The following is a 22829-nucleotide window of genomic DNA, read 5'->3' as shown; positions in this document are numbered from 1 at the left end:
AACTTTAGGATCCATAATAAAGTAATCTGAGAACATTGCAGCCGAGGTAGATGTTGCGCAACAGTGGCTTCTGACAAACTACAGCCGTGTTTTCCGTTTAGGGACTAATTAGTGGTATTAACCTATTTTAGGTAGGAAAAGGCAGAGTAAATAAATAATAATAAAAAAAACTAAAAGATTTTAATATATCAGTTACATGAACATTAGTCTTGCTGAATCTTCAACTCAGCCATGTTAAAAACACACGAGAAAAATTAAATTGATCATAGACGCCTAAAAGTGCTTTAAATGTTATTTTCTAAACCATTTCTGCTCCCTTGAATCCAACAGAGAGGGAAATTAACACCTGTACAGGTTTATTGTATTCCTTTATTGGACATTTCTGACGCTGGTGCTACAGGACATGTAGCGTATGTTTTTAAAAGGCTCTTCTTCTCACACTTAAAAACACACAAGATGCCTTTTAACAAGTTCGACCTGTCGTATGTTGTGATGCCTTAGCATGTTTTTTTTTTTAGTCTATGTACCAACGCAGGGGTGAGTAAATGAAACCGAAAGCTTGAATTAAATGTCCCAGACTAGCTTTTTGAAGAACAGGGTTTCAAGGGAAGAAAAAAAACAACAAAAAAAAAAAACAAGTTGGCTCATTTCATTTTAATATTTTATTGCAATTTATTTCTTTACAGTTAAACTAAAAAGTGTTTATATATATATATATATATAAAAAACTGACATAAACAGACACAAAGTCAAACAAACTCACTGAGGAAGGAAGGAAAATGGGGAGAAGCTAAAAACTAATGTGTGACTGAGTTCCCGTCCTCGCTTTAAGAGATGTCCGTCGAGCTGTTGTCTCTGAGAACATTACCAGTTCATGTTCCCGTCTCCCTCGGAAGTACGGGCAAAAAAAACAAAAACAATAAACACAAACCTACAGCTAGATATTCCGGTTACAGTAATACTGGACAACTAAACAAAAAAACTAAAAAGGAAATCTTCAGGGACGACATGACAGTAAGGTGTGCGCGCCATGCTTGTGTTTTTCTGTGCACGCCTTGTGTTTCTATCTACACCGTGAGTGTTAAAAACAGGAGCTCCGTCTGGAAGCTGTGCGTAGCCCCCCCCCCCCACCCGGTCTACGAGTCGTCGTCGCCGTTGATGCTGTCGCCGTCGTCTTCTTCCACGTGCTCCCCTTCCTCCTCCTCATCTTCCTCCTCCTCCCTCTCCTGACTCTTCACCTAAAACGCCAAACAAGAGTTGTGAGCAGAACGGCAACATTGAAATGAATAAAATGGAGCGGAGGACGGGGGTGTAACATAAAAACCATGAAAATAAACGGACCAAACTTTTCCTGTTTTAGGTCAGTTGGGATTACCAAAATTATTTGTATTTGCTAAATACCAGAAATATTTTTATTGCTTTCCTTAAACCCAACGTATACATAGATTATCATACCTTTTTTTTTTTTTTTTTACATGCATGGAAGGTTCTGTGAGGCTAACACACAACATCTTAGTTAATTAAAGGAGCAAATGTAGGATGTTGTTTAAAAACACCTCAAACACACCTTTTTGTTTGAGATTGTGGGGAAAAAAAAAATTCAAATAAAAAACGCAAAGATATCAGGAAGAGTCCCCAAGTCTGGTTCATCCTTGGTATACGGATATCAGTTAAATATATATATATATATATATATATATATATATATATATATATATATATATATATATATATATATATATATATATATATATATATATATATATATATATATATATAATCTCAAGTAAATACTTGAGATTGTCCATCATACTGTTCAGAATGGAGGCGACTATAATTGCAGCCACAGCCATGCAGTTTAAAACCTTCTAATGCCTGAGTATATCCAAAAGCATAAAAAAAATTTAATTATGCGTTTTTGTTGGCAATCATGTGCAGAGATGGACTTTTTTTTTTAAAGGCTGGTGCCGATTATTTTGACAGTCTAACCAATACCTGATATGTGCTGCCAATTTCAACTTATTCTTGAATCCAATATTGTTTTTCTTCCTCCATATAAACGATAAAATGATACGACGATAACAAAATGTTACACAAGTCTAAAAACTTGCGTTTAAATCTAATATTAAGTCATCTTCAAACCGCAGTTAAAAAAGGTACACAAAAAAAACAAAAACATTAGTCACGACTCTTACAGCGCCGCTTTGAAGAGCTTCTTCAGTTTAGTGGTGAGGAGGAGAGAAAAAAAACCCCCACTGCTGCCGTAAATGGACATTATTTTATGTAACGTTAGATGCTGATTGGTAATTATTTTTATGTGGCTACATGATTCTCCATGGGAACAAACAGACACAAACCGCGGTTCCCTCTCGCTCACAGTGACACGTTCAAAGGCCAGATACAGCTAAATCAGACACTACATTAAACGTTCAAAACGTACGCTTGTTGTTGGCACTCAGCCTTACAACGTTACCAGCAGCTCTCTGCCAGGGAGGAAGCAGCAATGTACGCGCTTCATGTGATCTCAACGCATGGCTGCTGAACACGCTGATCGCTCGGCGCATGCATGCAATCATCGGCCGGCCAACATATCGGTTGACCTCTAATCAAGTGTTACATTGATTAGAGATTATTCATCTTAACATTGCCCCTACAATTAGTGAAAGTTGGGTATGATGCCAATTAGCGACACTAGGCACTTAAGAAATAAACGCCAAATCATTAGAGGTTATTGGGAAGAAACTCAGTAAATCCTACAGAAACCTCACAGTGGAAGCTTAAGAGACAAGAGAAAAAGAGGATCCAGGACTTTGGAGCATTTCTTTTAAATAATTCTACTGATTATTATTGTAAAGATGGGAATAAAGGTCAGGATTAACTTTGTAAACACATAAAATTTCAAAAGCTAGGATAAATTCACTTCCTTTCAGCATCTTGTACTAGAAAAACAGGATGACCAATCGGTTCACGGCCAGATCGAACTTGCTCTCACCTCTTCTTCCTCCAGAAGGTCTCCCTCCTCTTCCTCCTCCTCCTCGTCGTCATCATCCTCTTCCTCGTCATCAGAGTTGTTCATGTCGTGGCTCTCCCTATCCCTCTTTATTCCATCGCTCTTCTTGCTGCTGGAGTGTGGGGGTGAAGTCACCTCGCCCGGCTCTGGCTTTAGGCTCTTTGCTAATAACAAACATCGAGAGGTAAAGTCACTCAGCCGTTGCATTAAGATGGAGTTAAAGACCGTACTCTCACTGAGGCTGCTGGCGTTAAACCATCGTACCAGACTTCTTGCTGTGGTCCTTCTCCATTCGCTCCAGGCTTTCCAGCAGGTCGTCCACTTTGCTTTTGATCTGCGACAGCTCACGCTTGATGGTCTGCAGCTCGTCCACTCTCACTGCGGTTAAAGAAGTGAGAGATTAGGCAATCTCCTACAAGCTGAGCACTCATCCTAAGCCTTCCAGTATATTAAAAACAGTTTGAGCGAATGCAACTGCTTCTTGTTACCTTTTAAACAATGCAAGATTAAACCATCATTGAAACATTTTAATCAGAGCTGCACAACATAGAGTTACAAATGATGGCTGGGTAGGGTTGCTTTAAAGTGGTGCATCGAGCCGCACAACAAACTTGGCCAAACATCTCAAGAACCGACAACCCCTGGCGTTCATGAGGAAGTCTGACAAGTTGGTAAATTAAAGTTACCGTTCATAATTTAACTTAATATATTAAATGTATTAATGATGTTAGCGCGACGGCGAATAACAAAAAACAACCAACATTAATAGAGCAGCAAGCTAAACGCAGCTAGCGCTCCCCAGTAGCATGCTAGCCACAGCTAATCACACAACAAGGAGCGCTAGCTGCGTTAGCTTGCTGCTCTATTAATGTTGGTTGTTTTTTTGTTATTCGCCATTAGCCGTGGCTAGCATCTTTAGCTAGCTAACGTCACTCAAATGTTTTTTTGTCCTTTAAAGTTGCAGAGTGAAGCAAATAAAAACTTATCCTGCTGCTGCTGCAACAACTAAGAAGCGCACACAGCCATCTGCACCACCTCTGTTTGACAAGCAGAGAAAATGTGATCCTAAGTCAACAGAAGATGTGAAGCTGAACAGGATTGTCTGTAGCAGATTAAATCTGTGAGGATCAGCTTCCTATTTACACTTTGGAACAACCTGGAAATCAAAAACTTCTTGTGTAGCTAAATCCACGGTATGTTCTTCCTTCACAAAACCACTTCATGGATCATTTCTGGACTATTTGCGCATTAAAAGAATAATACCTCAGACAATATTAAAATATTTTCTGAGTTATATTTGGGATATTTATTTGCATACTTATTAAACTAGCATCAGTGACTCTGTTGAGAAAGCATGTTTGCATGAACATGAGATTGAAAACTTTTTATGACTTTAATGATTTGAATTTTTTCCTTTGGTATTGATATGGAGTTTGAAATTTTTTTATCGTCAGAACCCTACGTCTGGGATGCCATATTTGGTTGGGCACCATATTTTGCATTCACACTCTGCCTATAATATTCTTGGCTAGATGGACGGTCTCAATATATACACTATATTGCCAAACATATTCACTCACCCATCCAACTCATGGAAATCAGGTGTTGCATCACTTCCACAGGTGTATAAGCTTGATTCTAGGCATGTCTCCCAATTTATTTTCAGACATTTGGGTCACTCTTAATGAATCCCTGCATGGGACCAAGATAGGATCCCAACTGTGCACCAAGTCCAGTCGAGACATTTACTCGCTCCTAAGTGTCCCCCAGTGAACTCTTAGTGGTATTATAACAAAGAGGAAGCGATTGGCAACTCAGCCATGAATTGGCGAGCCATGTAAACTGATAGAGCGGGGGAAGTGGATGCTGAGGCGCATAGAGGACAGAGGTCGGAGTAAATCGCTACAGACTCTCCAAACGTCGTCTGACCTTCAGATTAGACGGCCCCTTCCTCTTCCAACATGACTGAGCAGCAGAGCACAAAGCGAGGTCCATAAAGACATGATGAGAGTTTGGTGTGGATGACCTTGACTTGCCTGCACAGAATGCTGACCTCAACCCAATAGACCAACTTTGGGATGAATTAGAGCAGAGAACTGGAGGTTTTTCCTTCCTGCTAATGGGTGTTTTTTATTTCCACTGTCGCTTCATGCTTGCTCAGTATGAGGGATTGCTGCAAAGTCCTGGACAATGCAGACGACTCTCCCTATAGTTTACGCTTCTTCAGGAGTGAATGCATCAAAGTCCCGACAAGCAGCAATCAACTGGTTCCCTTATATAGGAAACTTTTGACCAATCTGTATAATATGATTGATTCTGACTTTGTAAGGTGCCTCGAGATGACATGTTTCATGAATTAGCGCTATATAAATAAAATTGAATTGAACTGAACGAGAGCCAGGACTTCTGATCCAACATCAGTGTCTGAGCTCACACATGATTAATGGCCAAAAATACCAAAAAACACCCCACAACCTCATGGACCGCCTTCCCACAAGAGTTGACGCCGTCATAGCTGCAAAGTGTGGATCAACATCATGCTGAAGCCTATGGATTCAGAACGGGAAGCTGCCAAAGTTCATATACGACTGAAAGTACGCGAGAGAATACTTTTGGCAACATGGTGTAGAAGAAACAAGTCTGGATAATATGGGAGAATAATATTATTACAACGTTAAATAGTTTGCAGGTACAGGTATTCCTGATTCATTTCAAACCTTTTTTTTACTGTCCTAAAAGAAACTAAATGAGGAACTTTCATTATTTGATTAATGAAAATACACTTGATTGGACATCATAAAAACCAAACAGGAACATGTCACGGAGAGGAAGTGAGCGATGGTTTATTATGACTCTGATAAACAGGCAGAAGGCTCAAACTGCAGCAAACTAGAAGATCACGCACAGTCCTCATTTTCTGAGATTTTTAGGCTTTTCCATGGATGAAAGCCTGTTGCATAAATGTAATGTTTGTTATTACAACAGTTTAGTCTGTGCATATTCTCAGTAGTCCAGGTTATGCAAAGACATTTCCGACGAACAAAAACAGAAGTGTGTGCACTGTACAACCAAAAACAGTGAGATATTTGTTTTTCCTTAAACTGGAGAGCGACGTTCTGCAGAGCTTTTTTTCATTTTATTTCAGTGGTTCATGTAATTTGCATGGAATTCGACAGAAAAGGCACTGACACAAAGTCACAGTCAGTCGCCCTTGTCCCCGACAACCCTGCAGAAAATCCAGAGCAACTTTTGTTCTTTAAAAATCGCCTAGTTAGTAAACTGAGTCCACCTTTGTGCAGTTTAACCTCGGTACAAACCCAGATGTTCTGTAAAGGCCTCAGAGGTTCGTCTAGAGACCAAAACAGCATCATTAAGACTAAGAATCAAAGCAGAGAGATCAGGGAGAGAGTTGAGAAGCTTTAAGGCCCACAGGGACTCTGGAGGAGCTGCAGAGATTCAAACCTTAAACTTTAATGGAAGAGTGGCTAAAAGAAGCCATAAAAAAGTCCATGTAGGAAAGACAACATGTTTGAGAAGTAGCTCACATCAGATGAGTCCAAAATGCGACTTTTTGGGTCACATTCAAAACCCCTACTGCACTTCACCCTGAACACACCATGCGAAACTAAAACGTGGCGGTGGCAACATCATGATGCGGGGACAGGAAAGCTGGTTAAAAAGGTTTATTAGAAGCTGGTTGGAGCTAAACACGGGCGATTCTAGCAGAAAACCTGACGGAGGTTCACCATCCAGCAGGATGGCGACCCTGAACGTACGGCCAGAGCTAGATCTGGAAATTTCTCTTCACAGATGTCCTCCAATTCAATCAGGTTCAGGTCTTTGTAAAGAAGGGCAGGGAAAAACGCTCAGCCTTTAGACCAGAGGTCTCCAGGTGCAGCGCTTGAAAACTATTGTTCTGCAACTTCTTGATGCATCCCTGCTCCAAAACCAGATAAACGACTCGTTAATGGGCCTCAGCAATTCAGGAATGCTTCTTAGGGTCTTTTCACACGAGGTGTTTGTGTACAGGTGAACCCATTAATCACACTAGGGTGAGGACCAAAACAACCATACCATGTCCCTTCGGAGATGGAGGAATTGGTTACAAACGAACCCCAGATCAGTTAATTTCAGTTGTGAACGTGAGCAAACCTCAATCCGATAAAAGTTGAGCCTAACGCCGCCCCGTGGCTAGGCTGGCGTTGCATCGTGGGATGCAGTGGAGATGCAACAAAGTAATGCACAGTTTTATGCTCATTAGCAACTTTCAAGACATCTTCTCCAAAATGCATTCAGTATATTTCTTGGATCATTTTAACTGAAATAGTACCAAGAAACACAGCAATGATGGAATTAAATCCTCCCGTGTTTCTACCAGCTCAGAACGCAGCACCCACTTCCTGTATTTACCCGGACACAACCCACCAATAAACAGACTGAACGTAGATAAGTGTAACAAATTAACAAGTAAGGGCGGGTACCGAAATCAGTACTTTTATAGGTACCGACCGACTCAACGGTACTACAGAAAACTAATAGGGTGTTTTCACTGACGTCACTGGCCAACTTCCGGTCCGCCATATTGGGTGGCACACTTCCTTATCTCTAGTTGTCTTACACGTATTATCGTATTGCGAATGGATAAGTACGCCAGCACGCTAGAGCGACCAGATAAGGACGTATATCTGAGGAAATGTTCCGTGATCGACCATATGGACCCGTATGCCCTCCACGGTGCCTTGTTTAGCCGTAATCCAGATGATTGGCCAAATGTAGAGCACGGCGACATAGTGCATTACCTGGTGTTCGGTGAAAACCCTCTGAACACTCTTGAGGAAATGAGAGCTTACAAGGATCTAGAGGCTCACAACCAGTTCACATCTGGTTATGTACATCAAGGAAATCGCCATCATACGTGGACGGGTGAGTTTTAATAAGATGGTAAAAATGTAAACAATCCGACGCAAATGTGTTGCACCGCCCGCCGCCGGCGGGCGGTGCGCGAAGGCGCTTGGCTGCAAGGCCGATCGACGCCGCTCGCGGCTTTAATTATTTAAGCAGAACAATGACCAGTGCAAAATTAAGTTGTATTTACCGTATTGGCGCCGGTAGGAGCTGCAGATCATAAAGCCAACAAACAGTGGGAACACAGCAACTCGTTCAAAGGTAAGCTGCGTACAGACGGGTTAGCACATGCTAACCGTTAGCGCTAACAACCACTCGCGCATGTAATGTACTTTTAACTTGCTGCTATGTGTTTCAAACGTTTAGAACACACTCTCATTGACATCGGGATACTGTGGAAAGTTATGTTCGGTCTTACAGCCGCGATCCAAGCGAGCCGACGATCTCTTTATCTCTGTAACTCGTTCAAAGGTAAGCTGCGCTCAGCCGGGCTCTGGCTCATGCTAACCGTTAGCGCTAACAACCACTCGCGCATGTAATGTACTTTTAACTTGCTGCTATGTGTTTCAAACGTTTAGAACACACTCTCATTGACATCGGGATACTGTGGAAAGTTATGTTCGGTCGACTTACAGCCGCGATCCAAGCGAGCCGACGACTCTTTGTTATCGCTAACAGTTGTTCTCCGTGGTTGCGCCTCCAGGCAGGAAAGCGGTGGAAAATTAATCTGTTTCTATGTTTTTCCCATGGCGATCATGTGTTGCGCTGTTACAGCCCACAATACAGCAACGGTTTACCATGGTTGAAATCAAGTTAAGGTGAAATTAATCAAATTAAAACACGGCTGAGAGAGGGAGTACAGTATGCGGTAGTAATAGGCAGTAGAGGCGGCGGAGGCAGTCAACACGACAGCCGTGGAAAGTAATAAGTCATAACGCCCAAGCCCTATTATTAATATATTCTTCTTATATGTTTTAAATACTTAACAGTTAATTACCTGTGACAAAGTGAGCACCGCAGACTCTGGCGTATTCCAGCTTAACACCGTCCAAATCGGACCTGGATATCCGTGTCAGCCATAGGTGACGGCGTTGTTCAGACAGCTGTTTTTTTTTTTCACACTGATTCACTATTACGGCTGGTAGGCGATAGAAAGAGCATTGATCTCCACCTCCACGGGCCGTGCAACCAACCATTAAACACGTTTTCCCCATTGTTCACTTCCAATACTGCCTAAGGCGTCATACAATGCAGGTCAACGGTGCGAAACGACTGCCACCCAATATGGCGGACGCGCTGAGTAGTCACGTGAGCGTGACGTCAGCTGAAAACACCCTATTCACGTAAAATCAAATGGTACCATGTTTAGGTACCTAAACGCATCACTGTAACAAGTAGGCTGGTTTTCCATGCCGAACATGAACACAGCATTGCACACGAGCGTAATCTGCAGATGCTGGTCCAGTCAACGAAGCAAGCATGGCTGACACCGACTTCTTTCAGCGTTGTGGTGTGGCCGCCATCCATGGCTAGCATCTTTAGCTAGCTAACGTTACTCAAATGTGTTTTTGTCCTTTAAAGTTGCAGAGTGAAGCAAATAAAAACTTATCCTGCTGCTGCAACAACTAAGAACCGCACACAGCCAACTGTACCACCGCTGTTTGACAAGCAGAGAAAATGTGATCCTAAATCAACAGAAGATGTGAAGCTGAACAGGATTATCTGTAGCAGATTAAATCTGAGGATCAGCTTCCTATTTACACTTTGGAACAACCTGGATCCCAACAACTTCTTATGCAGCTAAATCCACGGTATGTTCTTCATTCACAAATCCACTTCATGGATCATTTCTGGATTATTTGCACATTAAAAGAATAATACCTCAGACAATATTAAAATATTTCTAACAGTGTTATATTTGGGATATTTATTTGCATACTTATTTAACTAGCATCAGTGACACTGTTGAGAAAGCATGTTTGCATGAGCACGAGATTGAACATTTTTTATGACTTTAATGATTTGAATTTTTTCCTTTGGTATTGACTAATGAATATTTTCTTGGGTATTGATGTGGAGTTTGAAACTTTTATATCGCCAGAACCCTACGTCTGGGATGCCATATTTGGTTGGGCACCATATTTTGAGCTCCTTGCATTCACACTCTGCCTATAATATTCTTGGCTAGATGGACGGTCTCAATATATACACTATATTGCCAAACATATTCACTCACCCATCCAATTAATGGAAATCAGGTGTTGCATCACTTCCACAAGTGTATAAGAATCAAGCTCCTAGTCTGTAGCAGATTATCTGTGAGGATCAGCTTCCTATTAACACTTTGGAAAAACCTGGATCCCAATAACTTCTTGTGTAGCTAAATCCACGGTATGTTCTTCCTTCACAAAACCACTTCATGGATCATTTCTGGAATATTTGCACATTAAATGAACAATACCTCAGATAATATTAAAATATTTCTAATTGTGTTATATTTGTGATATTTATTTGCATACTTATTTAACTAGCATCAGTGACACTGTTGAGAAAGCATGTTTGCATGAGCACGAGATTAAAAACGTGAGTTTTTCATGTTAATACACATACTTTTTATGACTTTAATGATTTGATTTTTTTCCTTTGGTATTGACTAATGAATATTTTCCTGGGTATTGATATGGAGTTTGAAATTTTTATATCGTGAGAACCCTACGTCTGGGATGCCATATTTGGTTGGGCCCCATATTTTGAGAACAATACCTCAGATAATATTAAAATATTGTCTGAGTTATATTTGGGATATTTATATGCACACTTATTTAACTAGCATCTGTGATGCTTTTAAGAAAGCATGTTCCGTGTTGTAATCGAAAAAGGGGAGTTTTTCATGTAAATAAAAATGAGGTCGAGTAAATCGAGTTGTCGGTGAAGGAGGAGTATAAAACAAGCAAAGACGACCGTAGATCATTCCATTTGCTGTTTTCTGTTGAGACGGAGGACCATCCATACCATTTGCCAAGAGAGAGGGAAGAGAAAATAACCAAGAAAAGAAAAATAATAACCGGCAGAAAACAAGGGTCTATATGGGTGCAGCTATTCTTATCAGGTGGAGGTAATTCATGAGGGAGTGGGGATTCAAAACGTATGCAGAGGTTGCAGGCTTTCTGCTGCACAAGTGTGTTAATTGAATACAAGAGCGAAGTTTATTGTTGGTGTCACGTTAGAAACAGCGCAGCGTAGTCCAGCAACTACTCTGTCATCTGGACAGAGACAGATAATTTGTTGGTCTCGTCTTCCTCAGATGGTCTGAGTCTACAGGAGGTAGGAGGGCGTATGCGTTTACATGGATGAGCAGAGTGATATTTCAGCTGTGAATCGGCTGAAAAGTCACTCCAATGAGACCATCAACAGGTCTCTTTATAAATTGTGTTTTTAGTCGCTTATTTTGGAGCCCAAAAATCCACGACTCATGGAATGTAAACAAGCACAAAGTCGCTTATAATAAGCGGACTTGGCAACAGGCCCAAAAACATTTCACATGATGACCGTAGCTGTTAGCAGCAGCTTGGTAACAGATACATGGAGGACATGCTTGTTAATTACTCTTCTGTAGTTGTTATTACGCGCTTAACGGCGAGGTCGTTTGTAATTCATTTAGTGCACTACTTGATCTTACACATTGGGGCTTTAAGTTACAAACTGAAGAGCACCCTTCATCCGTGCTGCATGGCGGAGCAGCGTCAACATCTCAACCAAAATGGCGGCCCTGTGGTTAAAGCAGCACAACTGCATTCAGAAAATGCTGCAAATACCCGGTCTGGTCCCTGCAGATTGATTTTATGGGTTCCTGAACAAGACCCTTAACCAAAGATTGCTACCAGGGGGCCATAAAAGCTCCTCACTGCTCTCTAAGGGATGGGTTAAATGCTGAAGACAAGTTTCGTTAGAATGTATGATTGCAATGACAAAGATTTCTTTCTAAGTGAAAAGGCTCTGACAGTTGCAGGAAAGTCTCCAGCTCTGGATGCCGAAAGCTGGTGGAGACGTTCCCCAAACGCTTGCAGCTGTTATCGCAGCAAATAGTAATGATTTTAAAACCAGGAATTCTCCTAGTCTCCTCTACTGCTAACTTATTTGCCACTTCGTGTTGGTTTAACAGATAAAATGTGGGTTTGCAAGGCAGCGTGACGTCAGCTCAATGTTAGATGACTAACAGGCCTAACATCGGGGTATCGCTGGGTTGTGACTCTACTTGGTTTGGTTATTTTGATTAAAATAATCTGCACCAGTCTGGATGATCTTCACTCTAAAACACTGACTTGTTCTGGACGACGAGGTCCTTTGGCCGCTCTTGGACGAGGAGGAGAAGCTGCTCTTGGTTCGCCGGCTGCTTCCTCCGCTCAGGCTGACCCGCGGGCGTTTGGACGGGATCACGGCGCGCGACAGAGGAGGCGGAGCGGGCACCCGAGACGGGTACGAGTACATTCTGGAATCAGACGCAACAGCAGCAAGAATGAAACAGAACCGGTGCTCAGCTGTTGGGAACAAAGGGCTCTTCTTTTTAATTAGAGCAGGTGTAATGTGGTGAAACATGTTTGCATTCAGGAACGACATGCGTGAGATTTTCAGCCTGAATGGCAGACAGATGTCACTCACCTGTCATAATAATCTCTTTGAAAATCATAGTCCAGCTCAAACGAGGAACTACTGCAAAGCAGAAGATAAAGTCAGTGAAAATATGTAACCCTGTCAGTAGCATTACTCACTAACTCCTTTATAAACAAAAACAACAGGGTGTACTGGATGCATATCTTTGCATCGGTACATGAGGACCTTGTTTTGTTCCTCTAGAAACTTCCAACATTGCTCTGGCAGTCGCAGCCACTGACCTGTACATGTCTCCGGCGGAGCGTTTGGAGGTTTTTGATCGGTGTGGTTTTGGTTCTCCAGCAAGGTTGCAGTCTGAGATAAAAGAGAAACAAAGCAGACACAGAACGGCTCATGAACAGACTGATAAGGACAGTTTCCTTGGTAAAATCTATTCTAAATAAAGCCTCACATTTACATTAAAGCAGAGTAGTTTTTACACGTTGCTGCTTTTTTTTGTTAAAACCCTGGACAGAAACAATCAACTGAATCAATTACTTGTATTTCTCAGATTATAGAAATTTTATGCAATTCAATTTAAAGTTTTGATTGAAAAAATTGCTGCATTTTTGTCATTAGCTAATGAAAGCTTCACCTTATATCCCCCCAAAAAAACACAATTGGTTAAATTTAGAAATCTAAGCCACAAAGCTATGCTGCTGGTCTTTAAAGAGCCTGTTTGCATTTCTCATACTTTGTCATGAGAAATGCACCCCAGGACCTTTTAAAAGCTTTCAAATCCCTGAACTTTATCATACTCTTTTCAAATTACAAACACAAAATACTTGCATTTTTAAGTGACAGACAAACACAAAATAGCAGATCTCCTGAGTGGAAGCGAAACAAAAACTGTGCATCGCTGTCATGTTTTTACGTCTAGAAATCTGAAAAGTGCGGCAGGGATTTTTATTTAGCTACTAAGTTGATACTTTGTTGTTACCGCTGTAGCTGTTTTTGGGTCTTTCTCTACCTGCTTTGCAAATCTAGACCCTGGAATATTAACCCAGTCACACCGCCCGCTCCTCCCCTCACTGGACGGACCAGCAGGCAGATTTCAATTCAATTTTATTTTGTTTATATAGCACCAATTCACGAAACATGTCATCTCAAGGCACTTTACAAAGTCAAATTCAAGTTTTCTTGCTGGAAGCTGAACCTCAGCTCCAGTCTCAGGTATTTGCAGCTTCTAAAAGGTTTTTTTCCAAGCTTCCCCTATGTTTACCTCCATTCAGCCTCCCGTCAACACTGACTTGTAGGGCTGTGTTAAAAAAAACAAGAAGACAAGATTTTTCAATTATGAATCGATTCTCATTATTTCCTAAAAGTCGATTCATATGACCATAGATCGGTAAAGAAAAGATAACGGCATTACTTGCGGACACTTTAGCTTAACAACCTTGATAGTGTGTTTATTAGTTTCTTCTTCTGCTCGCAGGTCTCAGCAGGACAAAAACAAAACAAAGCGCCAAGCGCCACCTAGTGGGGGGAGGAGCCTTCACACTCCAGACCAGGAGGTGAATTTTAATGTCATATTTTTAATAATGCACCAGGTTAGTGTCCAAATTTACTTTCCCTTTTGGTTTAATAAATATTTTTTTTATTTAATTGATTAGAAATAGCAGCCGTAGATGTATCTGGTGTTCTCTGTTTTCTACTTTGGATCTGTTTGGGTTTTCTGTCCCACAGCATGTTTGTGAAAACAATCGTCTCAACATTCAGGAAGACGGATTTTAACTATCATTACTTCATTAATTTACAGTTAAATGGTAATTTGATACTAGTATCAATATATTGCATCACTACATGAAACTCAGTTAACAGCTAAGAAATGTTTTTAATACCAGTAACATAATTAGAGATCGGATTGGATAGAAAAGAATCGATTCTTTGCCCTACTGACATGCCTCCCTGGCCTGCTGAAGGAAAACACCCTGTAATTATGTTTCAATGTGGGGGAGGGGGGGGGGGGGATCCAATTAAAACATTCAGGGAACTTTTTCATGCTTGAGTTCCTAAGAGCTGAACCGATGTCAGCAGATGTGTGGGAGATACGTGGACGGGATGTCCACACCGTCACAGAAGCTAGTCTGTTCCCTAACAGTAACTTGTTTTGACGCACAGAATAAAGAAAGAAAAGACAACAATCATTATCGCATATTGGATACTGCATGCATGCGTTAATACAGACTGATAGATTAGTGGAAACACTAGAGATAGCGGCGCTCACAGAAGCCACGGCTCATTAGTTCAGGCAAACTTGCTGCAATCCAAACAAACATCTCCTCTCCTTCATAAAACCTGCTTTTACTCTTCCAGCCGGGTGCTGAAATGCAACCGATGAATTTGAGCATTATAATAATCAAAACTTTATGCTTTAGTCACTAGATGGTGCTTTTCCCGCTGTGATGTTTCCTATGTTTCACAAAAGTTTAGCGGCAGAAGGCTTCTTAAACGCCTGGTTTTAACACCTTTCAGCACAACTTAAATGGCATCAGTTCACAATAAATGTCATATTTTATACCAAAAACAGGATATTATCAAACAGCTTTTATCTAAAAACAAAAAAAAGAAGAAGCTTTTTTTGCTTTTAAAATAGTTTATTAAGGCTTCTGTAGCTAGTTGATATCAGCATGTTTTATGGAGCTCATTTTGATGACATTTAACCAAATTAAATAGGATTCTGCAGCAAACTCAGGCTTATCTCTAGTGAATGGGCGACCCAACCAAAGAAAACATCGGTGTACGTTAAAGCGCCGGCTTCCCTGTCAAATAACCCAAGTTATGCACGTTTTCTTTCTGGGGATAAAAAAAAAAAAGTAGTCTAAAAAGTACAGAAGCACGTCAAGCAGGGAGATAATAAACAAGGTTTTGGGTGCAGAAGCACAAGATCAGCTGTTCAAGCCGCTGAGGCGTAAAGGAGCTCGTTGGACAAAATGTTATACCTTTTATGCCGTGTACCGAAACAGTGGGGTGGGGGGTGTAAGAAGCTGATATGAGCTGATTAATGAGTTGTGGGTCCTCTGTTTGGGTTCATTCTGCAGGATTTAGCGTGAAAACTAGGGCTGGGCGATATGGATTAAAAAAATAAATTTCTGATTTTATCATACCAATTCCGATTAATCGATTTTTTCCTCCTTTTTCTTTCATAAAAAGAAATTAAAGAAATTATTTTAAAACCTTGCTTTTTATGTCAAGCATTTTGTCAGGGAGTTGATCTGAATTCAAAGTGCAACTAAAAACAAGCTGTGAAACATGCTTGTAAAAACAAGATGGCAGCCGTGCCATTATAAACAATGAAAATATAACAAAACATTTGCTGCTAGTGGTATTACACATTGAGCTAAGAACAGGCTTCACTGCACTTGTGAACTTCAAACTAAATAAAAAAAAAGTAAATAAGTAAATGAAGTACCTCGTATTATGGTAAAAAAAAAAGTTTCTACTTAACAATATATTTGCCTAAACATATATTCAGCATCACATGCTGTTCTCTTCATGGAAACCCAATGAGTGTATTGGCAAAATAAAATCCAGATTTTCCAAAATTGAAATCTTAAAGAATTGTAATTTCAAATTAATCGATTAAATTGATTTATCGCCCAGCTCTAGTGAAAACTGATGCCTGGAGGTCCTTTTGCAATTAGAAGTATTTCCAAAACAGCTAAATTTGTCTCCGCTGTAGGCCACAACTTTTGTAAAGCCAGCTGAGCAGCAGTGCACAGCAACAGGAGGGGCGTCTGCTTATGCTCCATGCAAGCAGAGAAAACTCAGATTACTGCATAAATTCAGCGTTTATCTCGGTACCGTGAACTAAAACCCCCTGGGGGTACGGAGGGAGATGTCCGTCCTTTGGCTCATATTTAAGGCACAGATGTGAAAGCAGCTGAAACGCAGACAGTTTGTAGTTCCAATTTAAAAGGCTTTTACCTAAACGGCCCTGGTTTAGGGGCGAGCAAAAACCAGAGTCCTCACCGAGCACTTGCCCAACGATCATCCTCCCGTCCTCGCCCGTGACGGCGGCCCGGGCGTTCCTCTCGTTGGCGTACTGCACGAAGGCGTAGCCCTTGTGGACGGAGCAGCCCACGATCTTGCCGTACTTGGAGAAGATGGCCTCGACGTCCGCCTTGGTGACCAGCAGGGTGTTGAGGTTGCCGATGAAGACCCGGGAGTTGAGGGAGCGCGGGTCGGTCTTGTTGGTGACGTTGCTGCTGGCCATGAGGCTGGAAGTGGAGGATGAACGTCTGACAGAGAGAAAGAGAGAGAGAGAGAGAGAGACAGAACCGACACACAGGTTTGAGATTAGTTTTCCATGAAGGATGGAAGACGCTTCGACGCTCTGAAGGCCCGACCGGCTTGACTTCATAGTTTCCTGTGGAGTTGAGATGAGGATAAAACCTACAGATAAAAAAAAAACAAAGGAGCAAGTTGTACGCAGACTGAAGCTGCAACAGTCTGATGGTTTTCACTTAATTGGCTTTTCACTATTAGCTAAACACATCCAGACTAAGAACTCCCACCATTTTTGGTCTAAAACACATCAATCAGTAGATGAACTTTTGAGTTTAACAATGAAATCTTATAAAAAAGGCTTTAATGCCTAAATGGGGATCATCTTTTTTTTTTCCTCCTACATCTTTCGCTACTTTTATCCAAGAACCTGCAGAATATTTTTATAAAAAATTTTTTTGGTGCCTCACGGTGCATCAAATGTTTGCAGGAACTCCCCCTTCGTGGGTCAGAGGCTCAAAGAAAAGCAGAAATCTGTAAAAAACGGTGCGTCTTTGGCCCCAAACCCGTTCTGCTCAGCTGCCCTAAAACTTTTTAGAGGAACAAACCGTTTTCCTCTCGTACAAACAAGCAATCGTCTTTGTTTGTTTATCATTTTCATACGGAAAGTAACTCAGAAACACGCACTGATAGATTTAAATTTAAAATTCAAACCATGCTGAAGGTGTGTGACGAATTCAATGAGCAGAAAGAAAACATGCAAAAGAGGCAAAGAGGGGACAGTGACCTTTTTTTTTTTTTTTTTTTTTTTTTGCTTAATGCAAATACTAGAAATAAGCACCCACCACAGAACGTGTCAGAATTTAACAAAAACTTCCTCCAGACACTCAGTCACTCACACAAAAGCAATTCAAAGTGCTTCATGCCCTCAAGCAAACCCAACAGACGCCACAGAGCACTTCCTCCCTTGAAGACACACACATAAAAAAAAAGAAGCTTTTAGAGTAAATAAACGCGCCATTTCCCTGAAACAGGGAAATGCAGATAAGGAACTTGTGTAACCTCAAACACTACAGACACGCGTGAAATGTAGTTCTGTTTTAATTTCACTGTCCCAGGAGATAATATTAACGGGTAGAGTATTGATGAGGGGGCAACTGAGCCGCCTGGTAACGCCACGCTCTCCACATCCTCACTAATATGATCCTTCACATGCAGAGAGATAATTCAGAAACCATTAGATCAGATTCCTGCTAACGTAAAAAAAAAAAAAAAAAGGGGGGGGGGTGTAACCTTTGGTGCATCTCCAGATGTGAACATGAAAACATCAGCGATATCGAAAGTAGGGCTGCACAATTAATCGCATTTTCAATATAATAATCACAATAAAAAAAAAAAAATGCAATTTCCAAATCTCAGAGGTCAGCCATTTTTGGCTGTGTAACAATTAATGAGTCAGACGCGTCCTTTAGTGTCTAATTCTAATTAAGTAATATGTTTAAAGTGGGTTTGCCTCCACATGGAAGGGAAGACAGTTGCAGCAGTGAGATAATCTAATTTTATTACTTGTTTTAGAGTTTATATAATCATACATACCATTAAGTTCAGGTCAATCAGTTTAATACATAGACTTGTTTGTTGGTTACACTTTATGTTCAACAAGGATTGATGTCCAAATCAACTAAAAGCTGTTCTCTTCATAATATTCTGATTAATAAAAACATTAAAAGTTCTTGATTTAAAAAGTCCTTGTTTACAAACATCTTTATCTAGAGGCCATTTTTGTTGCTTGTGGTTAATGCGGAGAAAAGTCTAAATAGCAATTTTGGTTGAAATATATAGTTATATCAATAATATCATCTTTATTGTCATTGAAACATACATCGAAACATATATTACAATGAAATGTGTTCTCTAACCACTAGGCCACCACTCCCCATACACCGAGACGCAGCTCGGTAGGCAATTTGGGGTTAAGTGCCTTGCCCAGGGACACATCGACATGTGGCAAGGGGAATCGAACCCACAACCTTCTGATTGCCAAACGACTACTCAACCAATCAAGCCACAGTCGCCCTATCGTAAGCAGAACGCAATAATTTCTGCTCCGAGTTTAGATGCTGTGGCTCTTTTAGAAACTAATCCAAACGGTGAGGAAACAGTGATTTGTTGTTTTGTATGTTTAAAAAGACACTGGAAAAACTGGAAAAGTCGCAAAAATCGACAGTAACTCTGCACCGTCCCCTCCGGCTGACGGGGAAGGCAGGCGGCAGAGGAGAGGGGGGGGATGTGTGTGTGTTATTCAACATTTCATCACTCACTCCATATCGTCTGTGTGCGGGGCGCTCGTCTGCCTGATGTGTGACACTGTGGGCTGGGCTCAGTTTGGGCTGGTGTCTCGACCTTCACCTTCGCCCCCCTGGCGATTTTTTACTGAGGCGACAGAAAACACATCCTCAGTCAAGCTGGGCAGGGTTATTGTTCAGCAAACCTTACCTGGGCCGGATGGAATGTGTGCAGGAACAACGCTCCGGAACATAAACAACAACAACAAAATAATAATTAAATAAACTGTAGGAGCCACAGCGTGCCACCTTAAGACTACAGCTGGGCATTACCATGAGAAACTCAAAAGGCTAAGACATCAAAACAAACACATTGTGCAACATCCACCACCGTAAACCTAATCTGACCCAGGTGTGTTTTGACTGTTTGGAGCCGAATTCAATCCTGAATGCATAAAACGTTCAAACGCCCTTCCATGTACAAACACGTCCTGAAGGAATAAAAGCAGCACTGATGTCAAACCAACTCTTTATGCAAGCTTTTTTTTTTTAATATACACATTCAAACAATCTGAAAACCACTCAAGAGTAAAGCTCCACGAATAAGATTATAAACGCCATGTTTCGTAGGGGGGAAAATATCAAGGACGGGCGACCGTGGTGCTCATCGGTCAGTGTCTTGCTCCAGCACAATAATAATATTGAAAGTTTAATATTATTAGGCATCTAAAAAAAAAAAAATGCAAAGACTCAGGCTAAAAGTGATTAGAATTGCTCACTAAAGCGCTGTATCCTGTAACCTGTGAGCACAAATCCTCTGTTAGAGGGAAAAAGAGGGATTCACTGTTACCTAGTATGAGAAAAGCAACACTAACACAACCCAGTGCCCTGTTAGTGGAGGTGTATAAATACAGACTCTATCCCTTTTATTATAACTGAGGTCAATAATTCCCCTGGCCATCCTCCCTCCATTTATGAATGGACTATTTAGTGTTATGTTATGTATTTATACTGAATAATCATGAACATGAGGGCCTTTAATTGAGCCATAAAATGGGTGTAGGGATGTACTTGAATGTAGAGAAGCACATAACAGCCAAAGGAAGACACTTTTCATACATCACGTTTAATTAAATGTGTATTTATCATGTTATGTGATAAAAACTTGCAATCCAAAGCCTTTAAAAACCATCATGCGAGGGAAAAACTGGGGAAAACTCCGTTAAAAAAAAAAAAAAAAACATGAAAAAAAAGTGTAAAAAAAAACAAAAAGTCCGAAGACAACGCTTCACAAAAACAAAGTTACTAATAAAAATTATCCAATCAACCAACAACACACCCGCCAGGACACCAGCAGCGCCCTCTTCTGGGCTCAAGTGTGAATCACAGGGCCTGCGCTAGCCTCGGTAGTGCTCCATGCCGGCTAGCACTGCTAGTCTTAGCTAACCACCAACTAAAAAAAAAAAAAAAAAAAGAAAAAAGAAAAAAAAGCACGAAAAATATAAATCTGACCAGTTCTTGTGCGAAAATCAAAACCTGAAAAATTATGTTAAGCTTGCAGTTGTTAAACTATAAAGGGATCGTGGATTAAAATGATGCTGTCTCTGACGCCGTTAGCTGAAAAGCGAGCCAAAAACAAATTAGTCCCGTCAAAGAAAAACATCCTCTTTAAACGCTACAAAAATTACAGCTAGGCAAACTTGCAAAAATAGTTCAAAGTGTATCTAAGATGCTCCCAACATATTGTGGCTCTAAAAAAAAAAACACAGTTTGTTTTGTTTTTGGCTTTGAAGGGGACGAGCACTTCCACGTTAGCTAAGCCAGCTAGCCCCGCTAGCTAGCACATTCTGTCCTGTCCACTCGCAAAATGGAAAATCACTGTGGAAAAATCCAAAAAGAAAAGAAAAAAAGGAGGAAAAAATGGAAAAATATGTCTGGGGACAAAATACTCACCACGACCTTTACGAGCAAAATGTCTTGTTTTTTCGTAAAATCTGTCAAATTGCAATTTAGGTCGTCGTTTTTGGTGCACAAGCGAGTCGCCCCCTTTGAACAGCGAGCTAACGCAACAGGCGATGGCGCAGTGGTGAGTGGAGGCGTTGGTTTTGGTTCACAGCGCAGACTGGAGGGGCGGTGACTGTGAGAAAAGTACGACATAAAGAATGTCGCTATATCCGGCGTGGCCAGGTGCCTAAAACATGTTGAGGTGTGTTCAATGGGCAAGTGTATGTATGTATGTATATATATATATATATATATATATATATATATATATATATATATATATATATATATATATATATATATATACAGGATAAAAATATTACAAATAGAAAAGGATATAATCTAAACTGATATAATAAAAATAATGTCCCATATTAGTTTTTGTTAACAATCCAATGAAGCTTTAGTTGGATCTGCTCTAGTTTTCCAGTTTTGACTCATTGTATTTTTCAATTGTGTTTTATTACTCATTTAAAAATGCGGCTAAATGAAAGATTGGGATTGAATAGATTAAATTCTGACATTTATATATATATATATATATATATATATATATATATATATATATATATATATATATATATATATATATATATATATATACTCTTCTATTTAGAAAAAATCTCATTAATTATAAGGTTGAATAAAATTGGACTAATTGAGCTCCTTTGAGATATTCCATTCTCCACATTAAATACTCTTAAACAGTCCTCGCCAATCTAACAGAAAACTTGCTATCCTGTTATACATCCTGCGAACTAGTCACATCTGACTTAATTTTATGAGCAGTCCATCTCTCCATAGATAGTCATGTGATTTTTTTATGTTAAAATATACTATTATTTATTTAATTTAGAATTTTTTTTTCTATATCATTACTGACTCTAGCTAATGAGTCCATTGTTGATCACCCTGTATTAAAAAAAACATTGATAGTCATTAATTAGTTCTCTATGTTCAAGAACATATCCAAATCTGTTAGCTATTATTTTCTCCATCCATTTGCTTAGGTGAGATATTAAGGTCAGTAGGATCCTTCCCTGGTTTATTTAATGGGAGTGTTATTGCTCTTTTCCAGCTAATTGGTGTTGAACCTTCTTTCCACATTTTATTGAAAAGCTTTAATACTACATCCAGTGATGTGATGGAGTTGACAAAACACAACATAACATAATTGATCATCCCCTGGAGCTGAGTATCTCATTCATTTTAATGCTGTGTTATGCTCTTTCATAGTTATACCTACTGTATATCTATTACTGACATAAAGCTTTGCTGTTTTATCCCTGTACTTCGTTGTCCTCCCTAATTGCCCTTACTCAGTTTACCTGAGCTCAATGGCTCCACATGCTGTCCCTTTTGTTTTCCACCTCTATTCATGCTGCCCTGTTCTGGTCTCCTCCTCGCCGTGTTCCTGATTTCTTGTTTTTGTCAATCAACCTGTAAGTTTATATTTTGTTTTTCTTTATTAAACCAGCTTTCATGCTACCAAGCTGCCTCCGAGTATCTGTCTACAAACTGGTCCAGCCACTAAAACACAAAACCTGACAAAGAGAGCTGTTTCAGTTAGATGGTTTAAGGGGGTGCGTAAACTTCTAACAGGCAGTTATAAGAAAAACATTCATTTAATTCTTTTCAAGTATACATTTATTGAGTTTACCTTAGAAGCCCCTCAAATAATATACCTATTGTGACCTCTTACATCAATAAGATTAAAGATATCTTGATCGTTGGTCATGCTAAGCCGG

The 22829-nt window shown here is 40.3% G+C and overlaps 1 protein-coding gene across 5 annotated transcripts; it reads right to left on the bottom strand.

Annotated features, from left to right (window-relative positions):
* Positions 1-832: 832 nt before the first annotated feature.
* LOC105917156 (heterogeneous nuclear ribonucleoprotein C) lies at positions 833-21174 on the bottom strand. 5 transcript variants are annotated; one of them, XM_036138540.1, is made up of 10 exons: positions 20417-21174; positions 19114-19225; positions 16493-16806; positions 13788-13823; positions 12808-12880; positions 12575-12625; positions 12238-12404; positions 3275-3388; positions 2993-3174; positions 833-1238 (listed from the first exon to the last, which is right to left on the bottom strand). In XM_036138540.1, the coding sequence occupies exons 2-10, from the start codon at positions 19116-19118 to the stop codon at positions 1137-1139; spliced, it is 1044 nt and encodes a 347-aa protein (XP_035994433.1). In that variant the 5' UTR covers positions 19119-19225; positions 20417-21174; the 3' UTR covers positions 833-1136. The 5 variants fall into 5 exon arrangements, with proteins under 5 accessions (XP_035994433.1, XP_035994434.1, XP_035994437.1 ...); XM_036138541.1 differs by having other exon boundaries at positions 21031-21174; XM_036138544.1 differs by having other exon boundaries at positions 16538-16806; positions 19114-21173.
* Between the last annotated feature and the right edge of the window lie 1655 nt (positions 21175-22829).

This window comes from Fundulus heteroclitus, chromosome 6 (assembly GCF_011125445.2).
Source record: "Fundulus heteroclitus isolate FHET01 chromosome 6, MU-UCD_Fhet_4.1, whole genome shotgun sequence".
Lineage (NCBI taxonomy): Eukaryota > Metazoa > Chordata > Actinopteri > Cyprinodontiformes > Fundulidae > Fundulus > Fundulus heteroclitus.
This window is presented reverse-complemented; position numbering and strand designations above follow the sequence as displayed.